At 40.3% G+C, this 13,857-nt stretch overlaps 1 protein-coding gene across 3 annotated transcripts in view; it reads right to left on the bottom strand.

The window, feature by feature from the left end:
• The window catches only part of LOC134349783 (52 kDa repressor of the inhibitor of the protein kinase-like), a 46,378-nt gene that overhangs the window by 8,520 nt on the left and 24,001 nt on the right, over positions 1-13,857 (bottom strand). For 2 of the 3 annotated variants that reach the window (XM_063054649.1, XM_063054651.1), the window contains exons 3-5: positions 11,168-11,281; positions 11,044-11,080; positions 2,615-7,825 (exon numbers count right to left, since the gene is read on the bottom strand). In XM_063054649.1, coding sequence (XP_062910719.1) covers positions 4,215-7,825; positions 11,044-11,080; positions 11,168-11,281 — 3,762 coding nt within the window. In that variant the 3' untranslated portion in view covers positions 2,615-4,214. Of the gene's footprint in view, positions 1-2,614; positions 7,826-11,043; positions 11,081-11,167; positions 11,282-13,857 lie in introns of those variants that run through there. The other variant, XM_063054652.1, reaches the window with a different exon arrangement.

Genomic DNA, 13,857 nt, shown 5'->3' with positions numbered 1-13,857 from the left:
AGTCATGGGAGGCATCTGAAAAGAAAACACATCAACCTTCTACATGTTCAATTTATTGTAAAATACAGTTGCACGTATTCAACATCTAGACAGCAGAAATAAGCCTAAGTAACAATAGTTTTTTGCAACACTGAACATAAGACAGAACACGGAAGTGTGACTTATTCCACTGTATTTACGTACCACAAATGGTAACAATTCTGACAAAGTTCTTAATAATTAATGGGAAAAAAAGTTACAGGATTAAACAAGTGCAGGTTTTTCTCAAGTACTTGTAATGAGAGGGTCACTGGTGCACTGAAGTACAGAACGTGTAGCAAAGCATTTACAAGAAACGTCCCTCACAGTGTGTAAAGTGATGAACTTGCTAGCTATTCTTAAGGAAAACATCAGTACCAACACAAATGATCACCGATACTTACACCAGGAGCTGTTAGTATGTTTCTGAAATATTTTCTTTTAAAAAGACAAAACGGACCAACAAACTTTACCAATAAGCTAACAAGCTTTGCAATTTGAAAATATAGGCTGTTTATTTTATTTCTGATGTAAAAAGCTAATTGTGTTGGTGCAAGGGAAAAAAAAAAATCAGCCATTCTCAAAGGGAGCACAATGTGCTTGGGGGAAACGAATCCCATTCTAAAAACATCAGCAGAGATCAAATTCAATGCCTTTTTTGGAGGGGCAGGGGGAGAGGGAAATTTTATCCCCACCAGGATATTCCCTTTTTTCCTGTTTGAAACTAAAAACAGCCTTATATTTATCAGAAGTGAACATGTCAATCTGTACTCTGCCACTAACTACTAACAATAAGCAAGAGAACCAGCATCATCACCACACCAAACCCAACCCTCCCCACCCCCACCACTAATCTTAACAGGGAATATTTACACACAAAAACTCATAAATGGCATCTTGTCCTGAAATTGACAAATTATACACCATTTAAATATTCCTTCCAGTACTTTTCACAAATGGCCTTCATTTAAGCAGAAGCCTTGACGGTATCTTAAGGCAGAATAACACCCACCATAATCAATAAGCAACTCCTAAACAACAAATGGAAAAACCTTAGCTAAACCAATTCCCCATGCAGAATGCAGGAGATAATTGGAGAACTCTTTGTTAGAACTATGGTCAATTAATCAGCTGAATGAAAAATACGATGAGCCTTCCTTGTCTGCTTCCATCACAAAGTGTTGCCTTACCTGCTAAGCCATTGTGGAAGTGCAGAGAATGCCCATGCCATTTATTTTAAAACATGTTTGACAAGTAGGCTGTAAAGAACATTACAAAGGAATCATTCCACATCACCAATCTGCTTAAGCAACTTGCAAATGGATCTTATTTTATAAATTTGACCTTGGATATGGGGAGCCTTTCAACTGTATTTCAATAGAGTGCAAGTCTAAGTTTGAGGATCAACAAACTGTTTCACAGAAATTGATTTCTAACTCTAATCAGTTAGTAGGCAAGCAGGTATTCATGAAACTAGCATTATAACAAGTGAATGATAAGATGAATACCTTTAAACAGCAAATGGAATAGATTTCCAGAGCCCACTGATGAAGTGAACTGTTTATATGACAGAAAGAGGTTAATAAATTAAACCAAGCAGACCTGTGAAAGAATCAACCAACCCACTGAAAACTGCATTCAAAAGCCCAATCTACTGATTTATATTGCGAAAGGAGCTCCCTCTTGTGGACTAGAATAAAAATGAACTGCACAAGACAATATTTGGTCCTAGGTTTAACATTTGTTCTCTGATCAGCCAATTGATTTCTATATGGGCAGACACTGAAGCTTTATAAATTGAATCAGTCAAGCTTCCTGCCCCCTAATAATAATAATAATGAGGTACACATGAACTAGTGGTAATAACAATCAAGGATAAGATCAAATTCAACGCTGACAAAACCGCAGCACAAAGTTCACATCAAGAAATGGGTACAGGGGCTTCCCAAAAGGACTTCTCTATGCACACTATCTGATCTCTTTACCTAATCTACCCCCTTCCAACATCAAACACTGAGGAAATAGGTCTGCTAAATTTGAAGTTTATTTGAAGCTTGTGTTTACAATTCTCCAAACACCCACCAACAGACTAATTCAATATGGTGTATTTTTTTTTATTAAACCAACAAGGGTCTCCCCACATTGCTGGTATATTTCTAAGGTCAATTGTCAAGATCTGAAAAACTAATGATTATGGGAAAACTCCAAGAGGAAAATATAATTTGACAAAAAATATTTTTGTTTTTTTTAAACTGTCAACAAGAATCATGCTAGGAATTAATCCCATAAATAGCAGCCCAATTTCAAGGTGTCACTTTTCACTGTGAGCTTACTGGTGTGAATGAATACATCAATGGTCCATGCGATCAGACGTGGAGAAATCACTGCAATGTCAGTATCTACAGCAGACAGTGAACACCTCAGTTCCCATACTTCCTCACTATATCCCCTATTCTAACCTGGATCATAAACTGGGAAGTTGCATATAATCTTAGCTCAGCATAACAATGGTCATTAAGTGGGCTCAGTTGCTTACCCCACTTGCACCTGGACCATTGTAAAGAAAACCAAATATTTTAATTAAAGGAACATCAAAACAAGAAGAATAACATTTTCCCCAGATGGAAGAATTAAAGAAAAGTATTCAGGACGGAAAAAGACATTCAATTTGCAGAAATAATTTTTCAAATGAACTCCAAGGTGCAACTTCAAAATATAAGGGACACATTTTGAATATATTTGAATAATTAGCTGCAGATTCCCCCGCTCCCCCACCAAACCCTTTGTTAAACAAATTCTTAATTTTGCATGAGTGCTGAATGTGTATTCATATGATTGTCAAGAGATATTTAAGCTAGGGAAGCTGAGGGAGCAAGAAGTACTTCTCCCAGTAATTATTTTAGCAAACCTTTCAGATCAATTCCCACTGCAATATGGAATTTAATTACATTCCAATCAATTAAAATACTGTGCAATTGCAGGAGATTCCTTCCTTCCCCAAATGCGCCATTCACCTCAAATAACCTCACTAACATCAATAAATGGGTATAAAACCCATAATTCTCTAGGCTTTTTACAGTAATGAGAACATATGCATGGAAAACAAATGCCAGTGACCAAGATTTTAAGTAACTCTTCTTGTCTTGACATATTATCCAGCACACAGATCTTCTCCAATGTTAAGAGGATAGGTCTTACAAGGATAAAAAAAAAATTCTTCCTCCTCACATTTAACCTTTTTGATGATGTGTCAAACATCGCTGGTGGAAGGATGGAAAAGTAACAAATGTACCAGTCACTTCTGAAAATATCCACAAATTTCCAAAAAGTTTGAGAACATAGTGGTCCCACTCTGCATGGTCTATTTAATTATTATTCAAATATACAACGTAGAATGAATGAGATGTTTAAAGATAGTTATTGTTATAAAGTTTAAATAAACCTCATTGGGCAAGTCTGATTGAATATTGCAACATAGAGCTACAGTAACCAGGGTAACAAGACGTTCAGTCAAGTGGTCTGCACACTAATTGGGACATTCAGAGTAGGGAGAGGAGTACTTGGGGAGGAAGGACTAAAATCAAAGAAGCTCCCACCATTGCTCAGAACACAATGTATGACTGTGTAAGCCTGGTAATTCTTAGCATGAGCTGGTACAAAGCATTGAAGAAAAGTCACACAGCTCAAGGTGTTCGAATTCAACACTAAATGTACCTAGGCAGGGATGCTATATACTTAAAACACTGAGAATTTTACATAAACAAACACATTGTTCATGTGTCACTCAATAGTGTAGTTCCTTATCTGACATCAACTTTTTATAAACTTAGTGATTACAGTATCAGTAGAGAGCACGGCACTCAATAATCACAGGGCAGGCCTTTCATGTAAATGGGTCTTTGGCAAGATTCCCTCATTGTTCATTTTGGCCCAGGGCACCAATGCTTAAAATCACAAGTAATTGTAGATGGACATTAAGTTCTCTACTATTGTAAGGCAAAGCAAGAAGGAAAGGTGGGTGCAGAGAGATGTTAAGTAAATACGACAATGAATGACAGTACTCCAGAATTATGATATTTCCCTCTTAATGAACATCTCTGAGGAAAGCCATGCAAGAGTCTTCATTTAAACATGCCCAATCAGAGATTTTGATGCAGATTGTATTAAATTTACTCAAAGTAGAACAAGGAATCATTTTATTGTACAGCTACTTCAGACTTATTTACATTACTTACACTAGAAATGTTCGTTTCTGAATTGCTTTCTTCTGAATTTTTAACTTCCAGAATATTTATTCCTTCATGAACATCCTGAGTACAGGCACTCATACTGTCCACTTCCACTGTGCCTCCATCTGCCTCTGAACAGTTCTCCAGCTCCACCGTGCTGGATTCCACAACACCTGCGACCGAATGGTGCTCTAACTTCACTGTGCTTACCTGTGGACAGACCTCAACCACTTCACCGGATCCTAGATGTGACTGTAATTCCAGTGCATTAGGTCCTGGGTGATGGTGTACGTCTCTGACACCAGTCTCTGAATGGTGCTGTATCTCTGTAGTGATGGGCTTAGGGTGTTGCTGGATCAACAAGGCACTGGATGCAGGATCTGTGACTGTAGACCCTGGGCGGCTTTGGATTACCATTACAGTAGGCCCCGGATGCTGATGTATCTGCACAGTAACAGGCTCAGGATGCTGCCGTATCACTGTGGTGACAGGCTCAGGATAGCTCTGGATTACAGCGGCATTAGATCCTGCAGTGACAGATTCAGTATAGTGCTCTATCTCTTCAGCAACAACCTCTGGGTGGCTCTGAATTACTATGGCACTGGGCTCAGAATGCTGTTGTATCTCTGAAGAGGTGGACTTGAAGTGGTGCTCTCTCACTGTAGTGACAGGTTTTGAGGGGTGCTGGGTGACCATGGCAACAGGTTCAGAATGGTGTTGTGTATTTGTACCAGCAGGCTCTGGATGTCTTGGCTCCGGATGGTGCTGTGACTCTGCCTCACTGGGATTGGGGGGATGCTGAACCTCCACAGTGACAGGTTCCAGGCTGTGCTGTGCTTCTCCCTCTCGGGTCTCTGCATGGCATAAGATCTCTGTGGTTATGGGCTCTGGTTGGATTTGGTGTCGCAGTTCTATGGCACTGGGCGCCAGATGCTGCTGCAAGCCCGCAGTGCTGGACTCTGGGTAATGATCAACCTCCATAGCACTCTCTTCTGTGTGGTGGCTCAGCTCTACGGCACTTGCTTCAGGACGATGCATCTCCACTGTGTTGCTTTCAGGCTGTAGCTCCACCGTACTTCCGTCGACCTGGTGCTGTAGTGCCACAGCGACACCTTGTACGTGGTGCTCCAGTTCCACCATACCACCCTCCTCCAACGTTGGTTCAAATTCTACAGCTCTCATCTCCGAATGATGGCTCACCTCAATAACCTCCTCCTGATGGTCCTCTAGCTCCACACCGTTCACCTCTGAGCGATGCTGCAGCTCTGCCCCATTCACTTCCGGATGGTGGATGACCTCCACCACCCTTCCCTCGATGTGATGTTGCTGGACCTCCACGTTGCTCCCCACCTGCTGGACCCCTTCAGGGTGGTGTTCTGTCGAATGCTGGGTCACTATCATAGTGCCACTGACGGGAAGCTGTTGCAGCTCCACAGTGCTCCCCACTGGGTGCTGGGTCACTTCTATGACATTCTTGCCTGGGTTCTGGCAGGCCTCCAGGATCGTTCCTGGCGACTGGTGATGCAACACTATGCCGCTCACCAGTGCCACACAGTCACCATCAACCTCGTACAACGGAGCAGCACCTGTACCCAAATTGTTTATTTCTACCCTGTTGCCACCATGATTGTTTACCTCCACGTTATCCGAATCTGTCACATGCGGCAGTTGCATTTTCTCTGGGTACAACTTTGCGAAGGTATCCACCATCATGTCGTAGTCATGCTTTGCATCGTAATTGATGTGGATCAGTGCCAGACTGCCCGTTCGCTCCTCAACCGGAGTGACTTTCAAGTAGGATTTAAGCCGCTTCCTGCCAACATCACACTTGTCAGTTTCAAGTTTGATGATCGGAAGGTTAGAGACAATTTTGAGCAGAGTGTACACGTTCGGAAAGAACTTGATGTCCGGGTGACGAAGAGTCTCGAAGATTGTGCTGGGTAGCTCGACATCGCGGCTACGGTGCTTCCATTTTATCTTCCAACAGTGCAATTCTGCTGAAAGGGTGTCTGGATTTGGGAGGTCATCTTTATACAGATCAGCCATGTTTTCCTCTCCAGTGTTATACTTAAGCTGTGCCATAACAGAGGGCACCAACGACAGGCACTTGAGGGCCTTTAACTGCTGCTCTGAGAACATATCCTCAATTTCTAAAATTACGTGATCTAGAAATGGTGCAGTGATGGCCTCCTTGTAGTAATTTTCCGGGGTCTCCTCGGACACCTCTTCATTTTGAGGTTGCCGACGGCACCTCCATGGCAACTTTACTTCAATCCCCATTTTCAAGGACAGGTTGGTGGCTTCCTCCAGCCAGAACTCATGGTATACTTCAATATTGTCCCTCATTTCATTCAACGAATGGAGGACAGCAGTCAAAGTGCTTGAGGCGAAATAGGTGTCTGAAGCTTGACCCTGGAGGTTTTTGCCAAAGGCTCTTGTGTAGGAGAGGACATTCTTCAGGACCATCAGAGATACAACAATTTCAAAATCTCGCATGGTGGATGACAGCATACTGGCCTGGGTCGATATCTCAGAATTCCACCTACCGCATGTATCATAGCTGATCTCGTCCAGGCAGGTCACCAACACTTCGTAAAGATCTGCCAGAATCTCAAAAGTGTCATGCCTTTCATACCAATTGATTTGGAAAAGCTTTTTCAGCTCTTTTGCCAATTTCTCATTCGTTTGATAGACACTGTTGATGCTAACTTCAAAAACTTTTTGGAGCTGAGGTGATAAACTGAAAAATGAGACAATATTTTCCATCAAGCTTAACACCAGGTTTATACCAAATATCAGGCTGGACTTTGCCATCCATATATTTAGTGGGTAGGAGGAGCAGGGAGTGCACAAAGCCTTTGGACACTGTTGTAAGATGCTAGCTACGACGACTTGCTTTTTGTAAGCCATATTCCCAGAGCCATTATAGGCTTGTCCACGACAGTAATACAAATTCAGTCCCCATTTTTCTGTGAGGGTCTCGTGGATCCGGCTGGCTAAAAACTCTCCATCTAACTCGCATGGTATGAACCCAACAAACTCTTGCCTTAGTGAATCGGATTCATCTACAAACCTAATCAACAGAGAGACATGGTTAACCCCTGCTATATTGATCACATCGTCAGTTATGATGGAGAAGAAATTGCTGTCACGTACTTCTCTGAGCACCTCTTCCCGTATGCACATTTCACAAATATCCAGAAGGTCTTTTTGCAGGCTCTTTGGGCAATAGACTGCATTCACTGCAGTGGTCTCAAACCTCTTACGTAGAATTTCATCACCTGCATTCATTCTGAACTCCAACAGTGCTTGAACGTTATCGGGAGTATTGCACAAATTATGTGCGTTTTCAGCAGCAGAGCCTCCCAATGGAACATTTTGCCGCCCCAATAGCAGTACAGTTTCAAATAAAACTTTGAGAAATTCTTTATTCCCTTTCTCTTCAGGTGTTAAGTTCAAAGATTCTTCCATTAGAGTAGATTCCTCAATGTTTTCTGTTGCACCTTCCAGGTCTGTTTTTTCCATTTCGTTGATTGCCTCCTGTTTGCACTGTAGACCTCTCAGGACATCACCATCAGCTTAAAGAAGAAAAAGGAAATGTGAAATCTTTACTACAAACATCTAAATTTACACAATAAAATCCAGAGTAACACACAAAATGCTGGAGGAACTCACAAGCAGTACCTAAGGAGAGGACAAAACAGTTGACGTTTTGGGCTGAGACCCTTCATCAGGATCATGAATTCGGAGCTGGTACTGGTCACTCAGACCCCAAGCCAGCTCTGCCTTTTAATAAAATCATGGCTGATCTGCTTGTAACCTCAAGCTCTCACCCATCATTGACAAACCACTGCTTGTTAAGAATTTATCCATCTCTGCTTCAAAAGTATTCATTGATTCTGTTTCCACTGTTGTTGAGGAATATTCTAAGATTCACTCAAAAGAAAATTCCTCACTCCTTTTTTCCTGTGAAGATGGAAAATTACAAATTTTTCTCACATTATATACTCCATCTGCCAAGTCTTTACACAATCTCTTTTCCCTTATAGAAAACAGAACAGACCCTTGGATCCACAATGTTGGTTCCAACCATGAGAACAAACTAAACCAATTACACACACTATCTGTATCTCTCATTCCTGACACGTTCATGTGTCGGTTTATTTACCTTTTAAACTCCATTATATTATTTGCTTTGAGCACCATCTCTGGCAGCACATTCCAGACACCCAGCAACATCAGTGTAAAAAAAACCACCACCACCACCTGCCCTGCACACCTCTTTTAAAATTCCCACCTCACCTCAAAGCCATGACCTTGTTATTATTTAAGTTATCAACAAGGAACTAAAAATACAAGACAGTATTAATGGGACCTGCAGATTTTTCATTGATAAGGTAGCTATTAATTTAAACTCTAGAGCTAGATGCACTCCCCTGGCACTTTTTAAAACTTACTTGAGTGTGGCACAGTTGCCAAACTCAATTAAATTTTTTGTCTGAATTTCAATTTCTGTCAACTTTAATTTCTAAACTCAACTGTGCTGCAAGAAAAACTAAACTGCTATTATTTCAAAGCTGTGAAATTCTGCACAGTTCAACATCTGCAGGTGGTTTCAAAAATCAAAACCACAGGGTTTATTGTTACATTTATGCAATTTAATGTCAGTAAATACTTCAGTGAATGAAGAAACAAGACGAAGGAGAATTTCTTAGAATAGAAAATCTATGAAACTCTCTAATGAGTCATTAAGACTGGGATAGCTTTATTTATCACATGGAAATCAGAAACTATAGAAATCAGACAGGAAAATCAAGCTGCTGGATGAACTCACCAGGCCAAGAATTGCTTAACCCACTGAGATCCTCCAGCAGTTTGTCCTTTTTTAGATCCAGACTGTGCTTGAGTCACTGTTCCTCCAGCAGTATGTTTTTAGCTCCAGGTTCCAGCATCAGCAGAATCTTGTGCCTTCAAGCACAATGTTTATTTATTTATGTATTTAGAGACAGTACGGAACAGACCCTTCCAACCCAACGAGCTGCACCATCCAGCAAACCACTCATGTAACCCTAGCCTAATCATGGTTCAATTTACAATGACCAATTAACCTACTAACCGGTAGGTCTTTGAACCGTGGGAGCACTTAAAGGAAACCCACACACTCAAGGGAAGGACATACAAACTTTCTTACAGACAACATCGGAATTGAGCTCCAGTGCCCTGAGCTGTAATAGTGACATGCTAACCGCTATGTTACCATCATGCCTTTGCTCAGGCATGATCTTACTAAGTGGCAGCAGGTCTGAGGAGAGAGGTGTGTGTTCTATTCGTGCATATGTTCTTAAGTTTTAAAACAATTACTACTGAAATCAATGAATATTAAGTACTGATTTTAAAACAGTAATTGGAAGTTTGACAATGGAAAAAAGCATTCACTGCAGTTGTAGCAGTAAAAGACAATGGTGCATGTAAAATATTTAAACTTTGTGACAAGTATGCTTAAAATGGTATTTCTGGTAGTACATATATTTTCAGCATCTGGACTATTAAACTGTTAGAGAAGATCAGACTGAATAGCTCAAAGCAATAAAATTTTGACATCAAGAAATATAGCACATAGATTGCACATCTAGATATGGTCCATAGAGGGGAAAAACAATAGAATTCATGATCCAAAAATGGTTGTCACATTAGCAGTTTAACATCTTTGGGAATGTTTTCAGATAGAGCAAATGGTCTCTATTTTCTCAAATTATTCAGCGTGACCTGCTATTTATGGCAGTGGGATTTAAGGTCAAAATGCAAAGGAGACACCATGGATCCTTTTAAAAGATCTTTTATAGAAAAAAATCGTGTGCTTTATTATCAAGGCAATCAACAGAGAGGGCCAACCCATAAAACAAACACTTGGAGCTATGTATCAAATCATTTCCTACACTTTATGCATAATGATCATAATCACACTGTACCCATAATTATTTTTCTAGTCATCTTCAATCACTTCACTTATAACATTCCCAAGCCATATTATTATAAACTAGACTCAAACCTCGGAATACTTAAATTATTTTTATTTTAAAAAATTGCTACAAAATAAAGGCTTTTTGCTTATGGTTCAGTCACAAGTAAGCAGAAATGAACATCTGAAAAACAAGTAAATAGTACAGAAAAATTGTAATATTCCAACAAAATGTTAAACACCATAAAAATTCTAGCTCCAGAAGCATTTGTTTGAAAATATAATTTAACCACATTACTGCCCGAGACGTATATCTACATTACAGCACAAGACATAAAAGCAATCAAATCAACTCCATCAGTATGGCTGATTTATTAGCTGTCTCAACCCCATTCTCGTACCATCTCCCCGTAATCTTTGACACCTTTACTAATCTAGAAGCTATCAACCTCTGCTTTAAATATATCCATTGACAGCCTCCACAGTAGTTTGTGGCAAAAGAATTCATTACCCTCTTGACTAAAGAAATTCCTCCTCATCTCTGTTCTGAGGCTGTGCCTTCTGGTCCTAAACTCCCCCACCATAGGAAACACCCTCTCCACATTCAGGGCTTTCAATTTTCGATAGGTTTCAATGAGATCCCCTCTCAATCTTCTCACTCCAGCAAGTACAAGCCCAGAGCTATCAATTGCTCATATGCTAACCCTTTCATTCCTAGAATCATTTTAATGAACCTCCTCTGGACCCTCCCCAGTGCCAGCACAACTTTTCTTATATAAGGGGCCCAAAACTGCTCAAAATACTCAGTGTGCTCTGACCATGTGATGTTGTACTTACTTCTTGGTGCCTTCACCCTTAGCAGATCTTCCTCACTCTATAAGGGAAGAAGAGACAATTAGTTATCCCAACAAGTTTAAAGGTTAACTTTACAAGATACGCCAACTACATAGCAACAACTTACCAGCTCTTTTATCATCTTGTGCTTTCTGTGTTTGCCTTCTGGTTTATTGAGATGACTTGTCAAGTCAAACAAGGTTGGCACAGCATTATCCTTGAGGACTGTTCTGTAAGGGCTCTAGGGAGAGAAGTGTTTAAACTTTAACTCATGTCATATATTTCCTTTATGTCAAGCAACAACTATTTTCTCCAGTAGCTGCAGGCACTATAATTATAACGCATATAGTGATTATAATGCTCACCAGAAGAAAAACATTTCAAATCCTAGATTCACTAAAATGCTAGTACAGTGGATTCCAGTTAATTGGGCCATTGGTTAATCAGGACAGACGTCTGTTTTGGACATGTCGCTCAATTGGGTCAGGAGACTGTTACTGAACATTTTCAAACTCATAAAACTGTTTGACACTAAACCATGCTTAGAGCGAACAGTTTTTAAAATAGCGTCAGTTGAGTGGGCTTGTGTTTATGTTATCTATTTGGGCCGACAGATGCAATTCAAAAATCAGTGATTTTTGATCATGTGATGAAGATGTAGTCACAGCTGAATCAAAGCTAGTAACTTCACAGGATGCCAGGAAATTTATTGTTTCATTATGATGCTATTTCATGCAGGAAAGCAATGAAGACAGTCCATTATCTGCACTGATTTCTTCACTTACAGTCAATCAAATGAACACAGCAGCACAAAGTGGATGAATTCCTCTGTCGATAACTGTATTACAACACTATATATTGTATTGGTATACTCATATAGGTAGTGTTCTAATATATTCTGCATTTTATTTAAATTCAGAATTTGCTATTCAGTTAAATAGGAGCTTGTCTTTTTTTATACCTTTTGAACTACTTAATTTAAACTACAGCTAATTGGGACAGCCACTTATTTAGGCCAAATGCACTGGCTCCAAAGTGTCCACAATTAACTGGAATCCAATATATTTAGTCATGCATTTCTAAATGACAATAAACGAGGACTGAGTGTCCTCATAATCTAATCTAAATAGTTTACTGGCTCTACTAACATGCTATTGATCTCTCTTCACACAGAATTATGTACAAAGTCACTGCAATATGAACTAAGCAGCATTTGGATGGATATAAAAGCAAGCAAGCAAAAAAGGTTGAATAGATGGAGGAATCAGATTAAAGACAGCTGCGGCATCATAGGTTCACAACAGAAAAATAAAGTTCCATGTGTTACACCAGTTACTTCATAAATAACAGAAATTAATACAGTAGAACAAGTCAGGTTGCTTTATTTTTATCCACGGCAGCAGACCCAGAAAATGAGCATTTTCATATATTTCCTGGGTTGCACAGCATTTATCGTAATGCTTTTAACAACGCCACAGGTCGGAAGATCAGAGTTCAATTCCTGCCGTCTGTAAGGAGTTTATACGTTTTCCCCATGACCTAGTTGGATTCCTGCAAATGCTCCAATTTCCTTCCACAGTCGAAAGATATATGGGTTAGGGTTAGTAAGTTTTGGATAGGCTATGTTGGCACCAGAAGTGTGGTGACACTTGCAGGCTGACATAGTAAACAGTGATCCAACAATGCATTTCCTGGGACGTTTCGATGTACCTATGACATATAAAGCTAACCTTTATGATATGACATAGAAGCAGGGCATTTCAGCTCATTGAAGATAGGCCAGCTCCAACTCCCTCCATGATTTTCCTTGTAATCTCTTCTTCCCACGTTCCTAGTTTCTGCTATCCATCCACATTAGAAGCAATTTATAGTTGCACATAAATCTACCAACCAGTGAAGATTTGTGATCTGAGAGGAAACCAAAGCACCAAAGAGAAACCCACAGTTATAGGGAGAACATATAAACTCTATACTGTCAGCATCAAACCAGTGTCATATGAATTGATTGTAGACTTCAGGAAGGGGAAATCAAAGAAGATACATCAGACCTCTTTGAGGGATCAGCAGTGGAAAGGATGAGCATTTTCATGTTCCTGGCTGTCAACATCTCTGAAGGTTGATCCTGGGCCCAACATATTGAAGTAATATTCCCTAATATTGATTGGCACCTAATTAGTTCCAAGGGTTTAGATGGGGCAGAGTTTAAGTGTGTCCAGGACGGATTCCTGTCACAGTATGTGGACAGGCCGACCAGGGGCAATGCCATACTAGATCTAGTACTAGGTAATGAACCGGGTCAGGTCACAGATCTGTCAGTGGGTGAGCATCTGGGGGACAGTGACCACCGCTCCCTGGCCTTTAGCATTATCATGGAAAAGGATAGAATCAGAGAGGACAGGAAATTTTTTAATTGGGGAAGGGCAAATTATGAGGCTATAAGGCTAGAAATTGCAGGTGTGAATTGGGATGATGTTTTTGCAGGGAAATGTACTATGGACATGTGGTCGATGTTTAGAGATCTCTTGCAGGATTTTAGGGATAAATTTGTCCCCGTGAGGAAGATAAAGAATGGTAGGGTGAAGGAACCATGGGTGACAAGTGAGGTGGAAAATCTAGTCAGGAGGAAGAAGGCAGCATACATGAGGTTTAGGAAGCAAGGATCAGATAGGTCTATTGAGGAATATAGGGAAGCAAGAAAGGAGCTTAAGAAGGGGCTGAGAAGAGCAAGAAGGGGGCATGAGAAGGCCTTGGCAAGTAGCGTAAAGGAAAACCCCAAGGCATTCTTCAATTATGTGAAGAAAAAAAGGATGACAGGAG

This window comes from Mobula hypostoma, chromosome 7 (assembly GCF_963921235.1).
Source record: "Mobula hypostoma chromosome 7, sMobHyp1.1, whole genome shotgun sequence".
Taxonomy (NCBI): Eukaryota; Metazoa; Chordata; class Chondrichthyes; order Myliobatiformes; family Myliobatidae; genus Mobula; species Mobula hypostoma.
This window is presented reverse-complemented; position numbering and strand designations above follow the sequence as displayed.